This window comes from Oreochromis aureus, linkage group 11, assembly GCF_013358895.1.
Source record: "Oreochromis aureus strain Israel breed Guangdong linkage group 11, ZZ_aureus, whole genome shotgun sequence".
NCBI classification, from domain to species: Eukaryota; Metazoa; Chordata; class Actinopteri; order Cichliformes; family Cichlidae; genus Oreochromis; species Oreochromis aureus.
Window position 1 is genome coordinate 2,119,636 of NC_052952.1, and position 18,304 is coordinate 2,137,939.

General features: G+C 41.4%; 1 protein-coding gene across 1 annotated transcript in view; it reads left to right on the forward strand.

Moving 5' to 3' along the window:
• The first annotated feature begins 675 nt into the window (after nucleotides 1–675).
• taf2 (TAF2 RNA polymerase II, TATA box binding protein (TBP)-associated factor) overlaps nucleotides 676–18,304 on the forward strand; it is a 41,077-nt gene continuing 23,448 nt past the window's right edge. Inside the window, exons 1-16 of the mRNA XM_031754328.2 lie at nucleotides 676–1,184; nucleotides 1,394–1,448; nucleotides 2,479–2,639; nucleotides 4,848–4,966; nucleotides 6,759–6,900; nucleotides 7,063–7,294; nucleotides 9,837–10,021; nucleotides 10,154–10,267; nucleotides 14,271–14,370; nucleotides 14,798–14,883; nucleotides 14,989–15,124; nucleotides 15,244–15,398; nucleotides 15,646–15,760; nucleotides 15,874–15,983; nucleotides 17,439–17,504; nucleotides 17,629–17,755. Of these exons, the coding sequence (XP_031610188.1) occupies nucleotides 1,135–1,184; nucleotides 1,394–1,448; nucleotides 2,479–2,639; nucleotides 4,848–4,966; nucleotides 6,759–6,900; nucleotides 7,063–7,294; nucleotides 9,837–10,021; nucleotides 10,154–10,267; nucleotides 14,271–14,370; nucleotides 14,798–14,883; nucleotides 14,989–15,124; nucleotides 15,244–15,398; nucleotides 15,646–15,760; nucleotides 15,874–15,983; nucleotides 17,439–17,504; nucleotides 17,629–17,755 (1,953 nt within the window). The 5' untranslated portion in view covers nucleotides 676–1,134. The remainder of the gene's footprint in view (nucleotides 1,185–1,393; nucleotides 1,449–2,478; nucleotides 2,640–4,847; nucleotides 4,967–6,758; nucleotides 6,901–7,062; nucleotides 7,295–9,836; nucleotides 10,022–10,153; nucleotides 10,268–14,270; nucleotides 14,371–14,797; nucleotides 14,884–14,988; nucleotides 15,125–15,243; nucleotides 15,399–15,645; nucleotides 15,761–15,873; nucleotides 15,984–17,438; nucleotides 17,505–17,628; nucleotides 17,756–18,304) is intronic.

Genomic DNA, 18,304 nt, shown 5'->3' on the forward strand with positions numbered 1-18,304 from the left:
GTCTAACTTGAGTTTCACTGTTTTTTGTTAGAAAACAATCAAATTGTTACATGCTTTAATTACATCATTTTCATTGATATACTGTATTAACACAACTGATCTGAAATCACACAAAAAACTTAAAATCCTAGTAGTAGTTTTTTTTACTGTAAAAAACACAGACATGTTGAATAAGTCATTTGTATAACTTGAAATGCAAATATAATTTGTACATTTTGAAAACTTATGCACACATTTTGTAAACATATACAACTATTTATCTAAAAATGCAGCCAATACATCTGCCGTTTTCTTTTAAAATTTTGTACAACCATTTAAAAATATTACTAAAACTAAAATGAGAGAACAGTCAGGTCTCACAATAAGATGCCCCACAAATGACGTGTACCAGTGAAAAACATTGTTGGTCCACCAAAAGACAGAGGAGAACAACACAGGGATAAACCAATGAGCTGTGCGGATCTCGTGCACTTCTTCGCAGACACGCAGTCTCCGCCCCTCACGTGACGTGAAATTTGTATTATTTAATTAAATTAGACTTTACAGTATTTACATTATTAACGCACACACATTCATTTTAATAAGTCTGTTTTAATTTTTTTTTTCAATCGACCGCTCGGGAAAAAAAATATAATTATTATTTTTACGCGGGAGGTCAAAGGTTACTAACAAAATGGCCGAACACGCTGGATCGGGCGTCACAATACTATGAGCTGCCGAGCAGAGAAGAGGATATTTGGATGCTTTGATGCGCATCGAGTGGAGCATTTGTGGAATAGACTACTTATTTTTTAATAAGGATACAAAACAAGTCATTGCTGCTCGTGGCTGATATATATTCATGAATGCGTCGGAGTGGTTTGCATGGAAAACAGTGCACAGCGGGCTGCGGGCGATACAATCCAAAGATTCATCGACAGCCTGACATAGTGATAGTTTAAACATTCCGACTGCTAACATATAGTGCTTTGGGAGCACTGACGAGCACCCTTTAAACGTGTACGAGTCTGGTGAACGCAGGAGGCTTTGAATTGTGAGCCTGAAGAGCAGCTCAGTGCGGCTGAGGCAAAGGAAGCATCACCGAGCGGAGTTATGGCACCTTAAAAGTTCAGCAAAGCACAGCGAGAAGCAGCGATGAACAGGAAGAAGGACAAAGGCTTCGAGAGCCCGCGACCCTTTAAATTATAAGTATCTGAGCAGAATTTCTTGCTGTTATTGTCATGTTCTATAGTAACAGAAGCAAAGTTAAACCTAGCTTAAAGTGGGGAAAGTCAAGACAAGTAAAGAGCGCTTTAGCTTTAGCTACACTTTGTACCTGGCTAACACAGAGAGGGTTTAGGTAGCTACATTCATAAATGAAATGTTAACTGTTTCGTTGTGTCACTGCTTTTACGACCCACCAGGTTGTGTGCATCAACAACATCAACTTCCAGAGGAAGTCTGTCATCGTAAGTACAGCACTTTCACGCATAATGGCTCATCTGTTCACTGTTAGACAGCAGATACTCCTCAGTCAGCGATCTGACGAGACAGCAGCGCTCTCTTGTTTTGCTTCCTCTAATCACGCATTTATGAAGGGTGCATTACTGCTTCAAAGAGTATTACTTACTGTAATATAAGCCTGCAGTCTCGTGTTAATAATTCATCATTTTTATTTCTCGGTGTTAAGCAAAATTACGTGTCAATCTTAAAAGTAATTTTTGCAAGAAACGCTTTATTTAAAAAAAAAATTGCTAAATAATGTCTAATGAAGACCTTTACCACAAGGTGGTAGCATTTTCCCAGAAATGTGACTATTTTACATGCACTATATTCTTTTGTTTCTAAGAGGAATTCTACCTAATTTAATATTTCTGTTTGTTTGAAAAAGAAACCTCTGTGGTGGTCTTTTAGCATGCTGCAAGGATAGTTGGTGAAGAATCATAGTAACATGAATTCTGCACAGATGTGGAGCTGGCATTAGCTTTATGAACATCTCATGAAGATAGAGACAGTGTAGATAAACTAAACTGGTGCCCATCCTCTGTTATTTCTAAGGTTTGATCTGTCAGGACAGAATAACAAAAATCCTCTGAACAATACCAAAATTGAAAATGATGTAATTACAAATTCAGAGGAATAACAATGCATGATATATTACCTGTGTCATAAATCAAAATACAGAAGCAGAGTGTGCAAAAACTAAGTACACTTCGTGGTTCAATAGCTTGTAAAACCACCTTAGCAGCAGTAAGTGGAAATAATGGCTTTCTGTGTGACTTTATCAGCGTCACATTGTTTGAGAGGAGCTTTGGCCCACTCCTCCTCCCACTCTGCTTCATCTCATTTCATTGAGGTTTAGTTATTAGGGTTCTTTTACCATCACTGTAGTGGTGTAGGTGTTTTTTATTCACATTCTGTTTACAAGTTCATTTTTTCGTGCTTTAAATACATGTTGTTATATTTTGCTGACGTCTTCCTTGCCTGTGTATACTTCAGGGCTATGTTGAGCTCACCATCTTCCCCACCGTGGTCAACCTGAACAGGATCAAGCTAAACAGCAAACAGTGTCGCATCTACAGGGTCCGAGTAAACGATCTTGAAGCCCCGTTCCTCTACAATGACCCCACTCTAGAAGTTTGCCACCATGAGTCCAAGCAGTGAGTATATCCATATTCTAGTTATTTTGGACGTCAGAATATGTGTTAGTATACAAAGTACAACTGAAAGTGTCATTGATTTTCCTTTTTAATTTACATTCTATGGTAGTAACACATGTGGAATTATACTGGAAGGAAAAGGTAAAGCTGTCTTAACCAGATGAAGGAAGTTGCCATTTGATTGGTTTTCAGTCAACAGTTGTCAGAAGTTTAATAGTTAAATTGACTGTCTTAATATTGAAGCAGTCTTTTGTGTTGTACTGAGGCGGTGCAGGTGTTCTGCAAAGAGCAGTTTAACTAGTGCAGGAATGGCCTGTCATTACTTGCAAGTGTGGGCCAAAAGAATTAAATTAAAAAATGTACAAATTTCTGTACTTGCTGTATCAAAAAGCACCAGATTTAGTGACGCACCTGTGTACAGTGAGGTCTACCTGAGGAAAGGAAAGGCAAGAGTTCCTGCTGCTGCTGCTGCTGCTGCACAGGAAAAAAATCTTCAAAATCATCAGCCTCAAAGGCCGATGTTGTTGCCGGCATCTCTGCTTGTGCTGGTGCATTGTGTAAAAACTAATAAAATGCTGGAATTTTTTCTCTCCTGCGTCCTCCTGGGCTCTTTGTTGTGGGCAGTTTCCTTGGGTGCTCCTTTTTTCACTTGTTTGTAAGTTCTTTCAATCAGTTCCCATAGTTTCAGAAATCTCTCTTCAGGAGTTTGGTGACAGTTTTGAGTCCTTGTATTGATGCTACAATTACTATTCTTTATACTGACACAATGATTGTTATTGTCTCACTGATAAATTCAAAGCTGCAGTGAAAAGCTTGTTTGGAAACACACAGGAGGAATTGACGGTGCTGAACAGGCCAATCACAATAGTTGTGGGCGGTGTCAACCCCACGTGTAGTTACATTTCTAGAGAGGTGCACGTCAGGTTACCCCATATGTTACACTGTAGGGTTTCAGAGAGGTTTGCAGTTACGGCATAGGTACGGGGTAAATTTCCCGGTGAGGCATGAGTCCTGAGTCAGGGAGAGAAACAGGCCTTCATGCTGGAATTGCTGCAAAGACAAGTGTGGGAGACTGATAAGAAGAAGAGAGCTGCTTGGACCAGAAATGGAGAAAAAAACAGGTTTTGTTTGGATTCAGCTGTCGTGTTTGTGAGACACCGTGAAGGATTGATGGGCAGGATCAGAGGTTTTAGCCAGAGCCAAAGGAATATCCACACTAGAGTAATGAAATTATTTAAAAAGAAAATCTGTTTTGTTAATTGAGGTTTCATTTCCCCAGCATAATATAGACTCGTGTTTATTAAATGGTGACTCAAAGACGGTAACACAGACTCATTGTCTTTACTGTGGACCCCTGTTTACCCCAAAAACCGTCTGTGAGCCAGGAAAAACCCTGCTGTAAGCACTGTTTGACCAAGAAACAGAGTGATGGAGTGCCACATTACATGACCTGGTCTCCAAAATCTACAGACATAAACTCAAGCGAGATGGTTAGGGACTGCAGCCAACAAGTGTTCAACATGTGTGGCAGCTGCTTCAAGACTGCTGGAGGAGTTTCAGGTCAAGAGTAAAGAGCGTGCAAAGCTGTTATTGAAGCAGAATTAGGCAGCTTTAAGAAATTCTAATGTTGCATATTTGGCGTTGTTTACACTCTCATCTTTGCACCGTAAATCCCTGTTATTCATAATTTTGAGGTTTTTCTACACTGTGGAAAATAGTCCCAAAAAAATTTAGGTTCATGTATAACACTAGAGAGGGAGTCCCAACGATCGGGCAGGCCGCATGAGCTAGCAGTTGGCAACAGTAGGGAGAAAAACTCCCTTTTAATGGGAAAAGAACTTTAAGCTCAGTGAGGGAAGGCTGTCTGCCACGTCAGGTCCCTTTATTGCTGGTGGTTGCATTTGGAGCCAAAGAAACTTCGTACTGCTGTGACTGGTTGTGTGTTTAATTTACTGAATTAGCTTAAACTAGCAGAGCTGTCTGATCATTTGAACTGTTTGGAAAATATTTGGCTGTGACTACAAAAATGAGAGTGAGAAACATTATTTAAGAAGTCATAAAAATAAGATTTGAGAACACAGAGTTTTAGTTATCTCATTTATTTATCTTGTCACATTAAGATTTGTGTCCATCAGAGTGGATGGCTGTTGTTATCATCGACTGCATACTTAAAGAACAGCACTGAATGCTTACTGCGTGTCCACACAGGAGGAACCTCAACTATTTCTCCAGCGCCTACACTGCAGCAGTGAGTGCCGTGGATCCGGACGCAGGGCACGGCGAGCTGGTCATCAAAGTCCCCTCTGAGCTCTGGAAACAAGGAGATGGTAATGGAGTAGTCTACCAAGTTTTTGTTGTAGCACCTTTCATGCAGATTAGTGCTTTTACTTTGATATCAATGGAGCTGATAATAAGAACAAATGTAAACAAAACACAAGTGAAACTAAAAGCACAGCATACATTAGAATTAAATAAAATAAATTTATCTAATTGAGATAAAGTGCAATAAAATGTGCAAGTAAACTAAAAGTATAAATAAAATAAAATTAAAAAAAACAAAAAGATTCAAAAAGACTGAACATAAAATAAAGCACAATAAACTCAAAACCTGTTTGTAAACTAAAAGCATGTTAATAAAGTAATACTGGATGAAATGCAGTCAAATAAAGAAACACTGTAATAGCTAAATAGAACTACAGCATTGTCTCCCAGCCACAAAGCCTGGTTACAGAGGCACACGTCAAGTTTCAGGTTAAATATTTCAACACTTCAGCTGCTCCCAGGCCCCGGCTCATTGTTACAGCTGCTCTGACCATTTAAGCTAAAACTTGCCCACACAGTTTTTCATTTTATACCTGGACCAACTAGCAGATGCATGTCAGGTGAGCTGAGGGGCTGTAATGGCTATATACACTGTAAAGACTCGAGCAGCTGTTCGGCTGTTCCTAAAATCTGCCAATCAGATGGCAGCAACTCAACTCAACTGCATGTAGACATGATCAAGACAACCTGCTGAAAATCAAATCGAGCATGAGAGTGGGGGAGGGACGGTGGTTTCAGTGACTTTGGCATGGGCGCGTGGTCTGAGCATTTCGGACGATGTCAGAGGAGAACGGGCAGACTGCTTTGAGCTGATAGTAAGACGACAGCTGCTCAGGTAATTACTCATTGCAGAAAGGTGGGCAGGAGGGCACCTGCAAACACAACCTATCAAACCTGAACGTAGATGGACTAAAGCTGCAGAAGACCGAGAGGGTGCACTCCTGTCAGCTGTGGCCGCACAATACAATAAAGATCGCATTCCCACTGTGACATTATGTAGGGTCAAAATTTGGTAAAAACACACTACCTGAATATTGGTGCCGACCAACTGTTCATGGTTAGTGTAGCCATCTTCTGATGGCTGCTTCTATCAGGTTAACACACTGAACTCCAGTCATGATGAGTTCACTGTACAAAAGAGGGTCGAATTGAATATTAGCATGCTGTACCAAAAAAATAGACCATACAAACAATTGAAATAAATCAGTTTGGAAGCGGGCAGGCTGCCAGGATATGGATGTGAACGCGAGTTTCTCTGTGTCATTCAGAGACAGAAACGCTCGAGAACAAAGAAAAAGAAATTTAAGGGGGAAAAACATTTGGAGGTAAAACTGGGTCTCCTGTGTTGTGGCTCAGTGTGAGCTCACCAGGTTGAATTTAACACAAAATTTAACATTTGCTCCTATTTCTTCCTAAATTTGTCTTAACGTCAGTGTAACTATAAAAAGAAATACTATTTCACGATGACATCTACAGATTTGGTCCTAAAACTGGTGCTTACAGTATCCCTGTGGCTAGTTTACAACGTTGACACGATTGTCTCAAGTTATCATTTTCAACAAATAGTTCTGTGTAGAGAAGAGTTTGAAAATGCAGAAAAATAAATTATTTGCCCGTTTAAGGCCAGCATAATCTTTACCATCTATTTTAATTTTTTTTTCAAATGACATTTTATTTTGAAAAGTCATCAACTGGTTGTCTGTTGATTGTATCAAGTTCACTAAAATAAGGTTTTTGCCTTTTGTTGAATGAACATAAATAAAAATGTTTTGTTTTTGTTTTGTTTTTTGTATCCAGATCTGAAAGTGTTGAAGGTGTACATAGAATTTTCTCTGGACCAGCCCAAAGGCGGCCTCCACTTTGTTGTTCCTGATGTGGAAGGCAGCATGGCGGAGAGGGGAGCCCATGTGTTCTCCTTTGGGTACCAGAACTCCACAAGGTCTGGAAACAAACACTCTTCTTGTTCGCAGTAGATGAATAAATAAAAACCGCATTCTTTGGCTCCATGTTGACAGATACAATATGTAGAAGTGACTTTTTGTTGTGGATGTTCCAGTTTTGGAAGTTGTGATGAAAAAATGAAAATCTTCTCCTGTCACAGATTCTGGTTCCCCTGTGTGGACTCTTACTCAGAGCTGTGCACATGGAAGCTGGAGTTCACTGTGGATGCGTCTATGGTGGCTGTATCATGTGGGGATCTGGTGGAGACCATTTACACTCACGACATGAGAAAGAAGACTTTCCATTACGTCCTTCCCATCCCAACAGCAGCTCCCAACATCTCTCTGGCTGTGGGCCCATTCGAAATCCTTGTGGACCCCTACATGCACGAGGTGGGTCCTCGTTCTCTGTTCTTTCTGCGTGGGGTTTAAATAAATCTTGCAGTTATTTCATCCTGCAGGTATTTATACAAACTGCTTTGGGGGAATAGAAACGAGACATCAAATATGTTCAGTTTAACACAGTGCCTGTTCCTTAATGAAGATGTTAGCGCACTTTAAATAGTTGAAGCCCACCTGTATGAGCTGCAACAGTAATTTATTTGTCTCCTGAACTGAAATCAGGTCCTCTAACACACAATCCTGCAACATCCAAGTAGCTAGGATTATGCATTTGAATTGGGAGGGGTGGAGTGTAATCTGCTGTGAAAGATGTTACACACAGCACATTTACATTGTTGTAAATGACATGTTGATCTGTGTGTTTCTCAGTAAAGAAAGTCATTTTGATGCAGAACGAAATATTAAAAGCTGAAATCACTTATAATCTATTATAAACACATACCAGACATAAAAACATAAACATAAGTATTTTGATTCAGTCTCGAGCACCTTTGAGATGAAGACATGCTTGGTACTGCAAGTACACATCATGTGGTACTTTTACCTCTAACCGGAGCACTTTTCATGCGCTCCCGATGCATGGATTGATCCATTAACCTTCAGATTGGTGGACGGGCATCAGCTGACCACATGGCAGTGTAATATCTTTGAACCAGTGATATTAATAACATAACAATGATGCATTTCACTAACTAGCATCACTGGCATCAGCTAGCAAGGGCAGCAACCTTTAAACATCTCATTAGTGAGTCACACACATTTCCAGTAAATCCAGTAAACATTTTTCATTGTTTACTGGATTTACCACATAATGTCTTATGTGGTAACCAAAAGTCAGACAAGTTTAAAAAAAGTTCACGAAAAAAAATTTGTGGTTAGACTGAAGTCTTGTGCTCTGTGAGCTGTTGTTTTGTTTTTGTTTTTGGTTGTTTTGTTCTCCGATTGTTCTCATAACAATTTTGAGGTGTTTGGCTACAGTTACGGGCAGCACGGTGGTTAGCACTGTTGCCTCACAGCAAGAAGGTCCTGAGTTCAATTCCACCAACAGGCCGGGGTCTTTCTGTGTGGAGTTTGCATGTTCTCCCCGTGTTTGCGTGGCTTCCTCCGGCTTCCTCCCACCGTCCAAAGAGATGCAGCTTGTGGGGATAGGTTAATTGGATAATTCAAATTGCCACTAGGTGTGAATGTGAGTGCGAACGGCTGTCTGTCCCTGTGTGTTAGCCCTGCGACAGACTGGCGACCTGTCTAGGGTGTATCCCGCCTCTCGCCCTATGACAGCCCCCCGCGACCCTGAAAAAAAGGATAAGCGGAAGCTACAGTTACAGAGATATGTTTGGAAAAAGCATTAACCCAAGAAACTAGAGAACGTGCTGTTAAATGTGCGATATGATGAAATCTATTGGATGACGAAATGAAAACATCTGTCGTTTCAAATGATACACTATCGTTTGTTTCGTTGTGTCGCAAAATACACTGTTTACGGCAGTGGTTCCCAAAGTGGGGGGCACAGAGCCATTGCGGGGGGGGCGCGGTATGAATTGATAAAAGAATGTTTGGACACTGCTAGCATAATGGACAGGTTTTTGACACAACAAACCTCTTCTACCACCCACGCAAGAATCACATGAAAGAAGATGGAGAGAGCAAAAAAGCAAAAAAGCTCAAAATAAAACTTAGACTCAAACATTAGAACAGACTTTTCCCTGCAGTATGTCGTGTAGCAAATACTTGTATATAGTTTCATGCATCGGTCAAAACACTCGACTCCAGGTACACAACGCCCAGCTGAAAACATTACAAACAAGCTGAGTTGCCCGAGATTCACAGAATTTAGAGAAAATGCACTATTGTGTGACATATATCCTTATCAGGATGAGAAATGTCTTATATCAGGATATGAGATTTGGGTCATATCACACAGCTATAGTGTTAAACATGGTGGTGGTAACATCATGCTCTGGGGCTGTTTTGCTGCCAGTGCACACAGTGAATGTAACAATGAAGGACACAGACTGCTGCAGCACTGCCTCATACCATCTGTTGAAACTTGCGCATAGTTGCAGGAAAGGACCCTACCATAAATACACAAACTGCTCTGGAACAGATAAATCAGGCTACCACTTTAATTGGATTCACTGACCCCAAACCAGTCAAAAATGTACTGGACTGTGGTTAAAAGTCCTGTCCATGAAGTGTTTGTGTAAACTTTAACCTCACCTGTACACCTTTTAGATAAACTGGCTTGAATAAATCCTGCAACGACAGATGCAGAATGCAGATGTCGAGTAATCCAGACAGATGACGTTAGTCCAGCTTTTTTACCTTTTTATCCTAAAATGCCTTTAAAGTGGTTTAAATGGAGCTTTGTCCTGCAGTGTTTTTGATGACCACTAGATGTCACTTAACACAAGGTTTCTGCCACTTTTATGTGTCTTTTGAAAGGAAAACGGTGTAAATGAAGAATAATACATCGGCTCTTGTCACATGATCTTTGAAATACCACTGAAGCGCGCATGTCTTTGTTTCCTGTCAGGTGACACATTTCTGCCTGCCGCAGCTGCTCCCTCTTCTCAAACACTCAATGTCTTTCCTGCACGAGATTTTTGAGTTCTACGAGGAAATCCTGACGTGCCGCTATCCTTACTCCTGTTTCAAAACTGTGTTTGTGGACGAGGCCTACGTTCAAGTATCCTCCTATGCTTCCATGAGCATCTTCAGGTAGGTCATGATATCAAAGTTCACTGGTCCTTCTTGACAGCATTGATATAAGAAATCAGCAAATGTGAAACACAAATAGATTGCTGTTGAAGGCGTTTTTCCTCTCATTCAACTGCTGCTTCTGTCTTTCAGTACCAACTTGCTCCACAGCGCTATGATCATTGACCAGACTCCCCAGACTCGCCGCTGTCTGGCTCAGGCGTTGGCTCAGCAGTTCTTTGGCTGTTTTATTTCCAGGATGTCCTGGTGAGTGTTAACATGGGATGGTGAAGTAAAGCCAAAATCTGAGACACGAATTCTAGTCCCCAAAGTCTAAGCCTTAGAAAGAGGATGAGGAGTCCTGTCGCTCGGTAGTAGAGCTCCTGCTTCTCCACATTGAAAGGAGCCAGTTAAGGTGGTTTCCTCCTGTGTTGTTCTGGGCATGTGCTGCCGGGAGGAGGTTACAGGGTAGAGCCAGGACACGGTGGGAAGATCTGATTGTCCTGGGAGAACTTCAGATGAGCTGGAGGAGGTGGCTGGGCACAGGGAGGTCAGGGCTTGTTATGATTTGTAAGACAATGTTGACTCTGTCACAATGCACCACACTTTTCAGTCTTAATTGATACATTTTTTTGAACCTTAATTTGTTATATTTTACTAACACGTGGACTTCTTTTGTAGTAACATGTTTTCATATCATGTTTTGCATCAGTTTAAGTGTTTTTTTTTCTTTGTGGAAGGTGTCACAGATTTAGACAGCTTTTAAAGTACGATTCATTACTGAAGAGTATGATTAATGGTTTCAAATACATTTGTTTAGACAATTTTTGACATTATCAATTAATCAGTCCTCAAATGTTACTTGATGATTGAGTGTTTTAGTGTTAGACTAGTCAGTCAAATTTTTCTCCCCTTGTGTCCTCGACCAAAAAATTAGTCTCCTAAAACGTCCCTCACACTAATATCTGATATAGATAAGAACCTTCAGCAGTGTGAGATGTTTCTATAAAATGCAAAGCTTGTGTAACACCATTGACAGTAGGGCTGCACGATTAATCGTTAGAAAATCGCGATCTCGATTCATACTTATGTGCGATCTCATTTCCAAATGACAACGATTTAAAAAAAAAAAAAAAAGACAACGACGATTGTACCGCATTTTGATCCGGGACGTAATCTGTATGAAAACAAGCGCTCCCTCTTCCTGCTCAACAAATGACAAGGGCGGAGCCTTATACCACGTGATACAGAAGCTGTGCCGAGATGCTCAAATTGGCAGGAAAAACAACGGAGAACACGTCAGGGATGACGAGGAAGTGACAGGAGAAAATCCGTCCCGGTCAACGACCCAAACATCAATAACGGGAACCTTATACAGCGCTTCCCTATACACGTCGAACTCCCGCAGGCACAAAGAAATTACGGAGGCTATTACTTATCACCTGGCTAAAGATATGGCTCCCATCAACACTGTGCAAAACGAGGGATTTAGGAAAATGATCAACACCCTAGACAAACGCTACACAGTGCCGTCCCGCAACTATTTTTCTATTGTTGCACTACCTGCTCTATACACGCAGTGTCGAGCAACGGTGGAGACGGAATTACAAGCAGTACAACATTTTGCGGCAACGACAAAATGTGAGACATTTATTGTTTTTATGTTCATTTATTGTTTTTATGTTCATTTATTGTTTTTATGTTCAGTCTCAACTGTTACAAAGTTGATGTGCAGTTAATAAGTGCAATAAATATTTATATTGGAAAAGAAAATCGTGAGAGAATCGTGATCTCAATTCTAAGCAAAAAAATTGTGATTCTCATTTTATGCAAAATCGTGCAGCCCTAATTGACAGTCTTTTTCCTTTAGGTTGTTATTTGTAGTCTGCTCTGTACAACACAGTGATTTCTAACCTCCTCACAACTACAGCCTGTTTTAATGTGACATGCTCTTATTGTTCCCGTCGTCCAGCAAGCAGTGTCCACTATGTGGGCACGTTTTGTGCTTCTGAAAGGAACTTGAAAAAAACACAACAAAGACACAACGTAGATGTGTGCACGTAAATGTTCAGGTGACATCACACTGTGACACACTGTTTCCCATCATATTAAACCGCTTTTTCCCTGTAAAACTGAGCCCTGTGCAGGATTTGGAACATTTAATGTGGCGTTCTTGTATTTAGAAGGTGTAATATTCATATATGCTGACCAACGGGTTCTCCAGAAAACAGTCAAACCTCTGAACCTCTGTAGGCTAGCAGTAAAAAGATCTACAGTATAGTTATTGAGAACGTCTAAAATTCGAGCAGTTGTATATTTGTGTAAATGTTTTTGTACCGAGATAATCCTCGAACAACAAACCAAGACTAGCTGTTGATGTTTTCCTTATGGTTAGGATTGGTCATTGGCTTTAAACACCTCCTCTTTTATCCGGACATATTTTTGGATTCCTAAAAGCTAACTTGGAAAATATTGATGTGGAAAACCTTCACTGGATCTGATTGGTGATACTAGAATACGCAAACCCAGGTAATGAAAAGATATCCTGAATATGTGGAACTTGCTTTTGGACGCTGTAAGAAAAGGCACTTGGTGGTGAGAAGATAGATAAGTTCAGCTACAACAGGCTACAATTAGGCTCAAAGGCCAGAGAGTTGTGTAATGGAAAAGAACCGTCAGTATTGTTTGGACGCGCTCTCACACACAAACCACTATGAACAGATCCCAGCAGTGCTTCCCTCGGCTCTCTGGGCTTTTAGAAACGTGTGGTAACAGTTAGTCCTCAGACCTCTTCGCGTAAGGCTGCCTGCTGATGAGAGATTTACAACAGAACAAGGCTGCTCTGTCAGTACCAAGAGTCAGAAGTTGGGCCAGTCCTGGCCTGAACAACTGTATCCTCCAGCATGATGGATCGCCGCGTCGCTCGGCAGCTCTGCCAGTGCGGTCAGTGTCCGTGAGAGACTGAGGGATTCTGAGGGGCTTGATTATGTTAAGAGGCCCGTCAGAAGGGCCTTAACAGTCTCAGGTGCACCTCATGCTGTGTCTAAGAACCCCTGTGTGTCCCTCCCTTACCCTACAGGCCATCTTCCATTCACCGTCCATACGTTTGCTTCTCCTCACTGACCTCTAAACACACATCAGATGTGGGGCCTTGATCTGCTTATGTTGTTGGGCTAGCTGGCTGCTGTTGTGTAAGGAAAAACCTCACGAAAAGTCAGATCTCTTTGATTGTAACAAAGCATGGCGGCCTGCTAGCAATTAATCAGAGCAGGGGGTTAACTGAGGGCTGTAATTGAAAACAGGCTAAGCTAAGAAGCCCATCAGACATACAAGGCACATGAAACGTATTGGTTAAGCTGGTTATATATTTTGGAAAAACATGACCTTTTCTGATGTATCGCTGCTGATGAGTTTGGACAGATCCTTCTTAGACTTTCTGAGGAATGAAACTGTCTGTTGTGCTGTTTTTGGGAGTCCTCTTGAAGAAAGGTGTCTTACAGCTACGAGGATGAAAGGAAGGAAATTCAAACTTATACTTATTTTCTTTTTATGTTGGGTCATACTCAGGGTTATACTTAAGAAAACACACAACGTACTGTTGACTCCAGTACATACAGTGATGAAATCATCTGTGCTGCGTGTGCCAGACTGGACTTAGCTCAGTGTCAAGCAGAGAAACCACCAAGGCTGAATAAGCGTATTGTGTCTCTCTTTCTTTTTTAACAAGCTAATAAATCCAAGCTGATAAATTAATGAGAGCAGTGTGTGGTGCCAGGTTCCATCCATGAAGTACCCTGATTGTAAAAGTTATTATTACAATGTGAAGAAGCAACAAGTGTGGTCTTAAATGATTTATTATGCTTGGGCATGATGAAAGAGCGCATATCAGTGAGGGAGGAAGGATGGAAGAAGATCCCTCACCCCCAGTTGGTCACGGCAGATGGCCCCCCCTCTCTGAGCCTGGTTAAAAGGGAGTTTTTCCTTCTCACTTTTGCCAAGTACTTGCTCACAGGGGGTCGTATGATTGTTGGGGTTTTCTCTGTATTACTGTGGGGTCTTTATCTTACAATACAAAGCGCCTTGAGGCGACTGTAGTTGTGATTTGGTGCTATATAAATAAAACTGAATTGAATTATCACTAATATTGTTGCTGTATCTAAATGCAGGAATTGCACTATGATTCATTCACACTAATGTTGGAAGAAAGTTGGGATGTTTTGTCATTTGTGAGCTTAGAGTGAAGCAGCCTGAGATGTTCTCTGTTCTGCAGGGCTGATGAGTGGGTGCTGAAAGGAATCTCAGGGTACATCTACGGCCTCTACCTGAAGAAGACCTTTGGAGTCAATGAGTATCGGCACTGGATCAAAGAGGTGAGCGCTTCATAAATCTTCCCCTTCAGAAAACCTGTTGATGGAGGCTGTAAAAGCTGATTCCTCATCAGTTAGTACAGTTAAAGCTTCAATCACATACTGAGTGTTGGATTTAATGTTCACTGTGGTGCTGTACAGATACAAAACTATAGAAATGTGCCTTATTATATCTGTAAACAACTTGTTACTAAATTGACAATGAGTTTCCTTGACGGGGATTTGTGCTCTTGGGTTATTTATTTATTTTTTTAAACATTTGATTACATTTTTAGACTTTGGTTTGATTGTTTAACCTGATGGAACGTCAAACATGCTCAGATCCAATAATGTTGGTGGTGATAATCAATCTCTCATCTCTCTTTCTGGTACAGAAAACATAACCTAACCGTTTCCAACCCACATTCAGCTGTTTTGTTTTTCCCCACAGGAGCTGGACAAGATTGTGGAGTATGAGCTGAAAATGGGAGGAGTCTTGTTGCACCCCACCTTCAGTGGAGGGAAAGAGAAAGACAAGTAAGATAATAGATTCTAAGAAATGTAAGCAGTTTTTGTGTTTAGTCATAATACTCAGAGTATAAATTCCAGATCATTTGTTGGATTTTGAACTTTTCTTTTTAGTCCAACTCCCCACCTTCACTTCTCCATTAAACACCCCCACACACTGTCTTGGGAGTATTACAAGATGTTCCAGTGTAAGGCACACCTGGTGATGAGGCTAATAGAAAACAGGATCAGCATGGAGTTCATGTTGCAGGTCAGAGACAGCTGGGTTCTTTCTCGTGTGTGTGTGTGTGTCTGTGTGTCAGTATTTTCAGTTGGGCTTCACTTTCAAACATGTTCTCTCTTTTAGCTCATTAACTTTCTGTTGTTTAGGTTTTCAACAAGCTCCTGAGTCTGGCCAGTACAGCCTCGTCTCAGAAGTACCAGAGTCACATGTGGAGCCAGATGCTTCTGTCCACTCATGCCTTCCTCAAATCCATCTCCAACGTCTCTGGCAAAGACATAGGCCCCCTCATCAAACAGTGGGTGTATCCTTTACACAATCAGATCTGTGTTTGCAGACAGATGCAGGGATGGTGGAGGTTACAGTGTTGGAAACGGTAAATAAGAAAGAAAATAACCAAATATGAAACGCGTATAGCAGCATCATGTAAAACTGATTACAGTCATTAAAGACATTCAAATATTGGCATTAAATATGATATGAGTCTTTATCCGCTGGGTCTGACTTCTCCGACTGTTTGGAGGGTTTTAGTCTTAACCTTTCATATCCAGAGATCAGAGCGGTGTGGTGAAATTCTTCGGCAGTTTTGCCTTCAACAGAAAGAGGAACGTGCTGGAGCTGGAGATCCGTCAGGACTACACATCATCTGGAACTCAGAAATATGTGGTGAGTCTTACAGCCCTGTGCCATACCACTCTCTCAGGACCTAACAGGCTTAAATTGTATGACTTTTTTTTTTTTTGCTCTGTTCTTTGCTCTGTTTGAATGTTTCCTTGCAGGGTCCTATCAAGGTGACTGTACAAGAGCTGGACGGCTCCTTCAACCACATGCTGCAGATAGAAGAGAACAGCCTCAAACACGACATTCCCTGCCACTCAAAGAGCAGAAGGTACCAGACACTGCGTCACTCTCCTCTGCCGGGCTCGGCCTATGTATTACAATGGACACTGTTACATTATGCTGTTATGGCACCAGAAAATCATGCATTACATACACTGAGAGACGGGCTACAGTGCATCCAGAAAGTATTACCAGTGCTTGATGCTACAAGGTTGGCACACGTTTCTCCTATTCTTCTTTGCAGAACCTCCATCAGGTTTGATGGTGCACAGCCATTTTCAAATTTTTGAGAAATGTGTAATCTATTTCAAGTCTGGACTCTGGTTGGGTGCCCCTCCTTTGTGATCTTGTTTAGGGTAATTGTCCTGATAGAACAGGGGTGGGCAACTCCAGGCCTCGAGGGCCGGTGTCCTGCAGGTTTTAGATCTCACCCTGGGTCAACACACCTGAATCAAATGATTAGTTCATTACCAGGCCTCTGGAGAACTTCTTCAAGACATGTTGAGGAGGTCATTTAGCCAATTAAATCAGCTGTGTTGGATCAAGGACACATCTAAAACCTGCAGGACACCGGCCCTCGAGGCCTGGAGTTGGACACCCCTGTGTTAGAAGATGAACTTTCACCCCAGTCTGAGGACCAGAGCTCTCTGAAGCAGGTTAATGATGTCTCTGTACATCGCTGCATTCATCTTTACCTCGACCCTGACTAGTTTCCCAGTTCCTGCTGCCAAGAAGCATCGGCACAACATGATGCTGCCACCACCATGCTTCACTGTAGGGATTGTAATGGCCAAATGATGAGCAATGCATGGTTTCGCTCAACATTCAGGCTAATGAATTTAATCTTTGTTTCATCAGACCAGAGATTTTTGCTTCTCATGGTCTGAGAGTCCTTCGGGTGCAGACTTTACTAAGGAGTGGCGTCTGTCTGGCCACTCTGCCACACATGTCTGATTGGACTTGAACATTCAATGCTGCCTTGTTTGTTTCTGTACCTTCTGAGGATTTCATGGCTTGCTTTGTGCTGTGTGCCTTTCCAAACCATGCTCAGCTGAATTTACCACAGTTGGGCTCCAGTCAGGTTGTAGAGACGTGGCTCTTGATCAGTAGAAACAGGACGCACCTGAGTGTCACTGGAAAGGCTGTAAATACTTATATATGTGTTCAATTTTTGTTGTTTTATTTTTAATAAATTTGCAAGAATTTAAACAAACTTTATTCACTTAGTCATTACTGTGTGTAGAATTTTGAGGTCGAATTAATTGAATCCATTTTGGAATAACAGGTCAACATGTGGAATAGGTGAAGCATGTGGATACTTTTCAGAGGCGCTGTACATTTGATGTTGTTTAGAAGAAGGTTGTGGCTTCACTGTTTCCTCCTAATATATATGAATGTTTCCAATCTTTGTTCTGTTTCTTTGTTTCTCTCCTCAGCGAGAGCGTCTGTCATGTCAGGCTGGGAGTGTTTGGTGTCGGGTCACTGATTTAATTTCTTTTTGCAGAAACAAGAAAAAGAAGATCCCTCTGATGAATGGAGAGGAAGTTGACATGGATTTATCTGCAATGGAGTAAGACATTACTGCTGTGATGCATCGCTGCTATGTGACTAAGAGTATTGTTTTGCCATGTTAATGCATACATCTGTCTAACATATACGGTGCATGGTGTCTGTGTCTGTTCATTCCTCTGCAGTGCTGACTCTCCCCTCCTGTGGATCCGAATCGACCCGGACATGTCCATCCTGAGGAAGGTGGAGTTTGAGCAGGCTGACTTCATGTGGCAGTATCAGCTGCGCTATGAGAGGGACGTGGTTGCACAGGTGGGGTAACACTAAGCATGCAGGGCTCCACACAGGCCTTAAAGAGCAGACCCCTGTGATGTGTGTTACATGAGGCCGTAGTTCAAATTAGTTGTCATTTCCAAAATTCTTCGTTTTGATAAAGAATGCCTTTATTTGCTAAAATCACAGCTCACTAATGTTCTTTGTCTTCATTCTGCTGCACAGTGATGCAGATGTGCAGCTTTTTCCACTTCCACTATGACACCAGTGCAGTGGAACATTATTTTATTACTGTATCTAACAGATAGCGAGTGCCCAGTGTCTCAGTATTTAGACTTTATTCATCAGTCTGAGGAAGAGACTGTGAATAATTCTTTATATGTACCGTCAGACAAAACTTAAGCATATTAAACAGTGTCACTTGGACCAAGATGCATCAATTTTTTTTTAAAAAAGTGTTTATTTGTCACAACATTTGCTTGCACTCGTGTCCTTGTCAGTGTGTCGGAGAGAGTCTTTACTGCTCTGCTGTTATTTACAGCCACGCTGCTTTCACTGTGAGTGCACTTCCTCACACACATGCGCTGC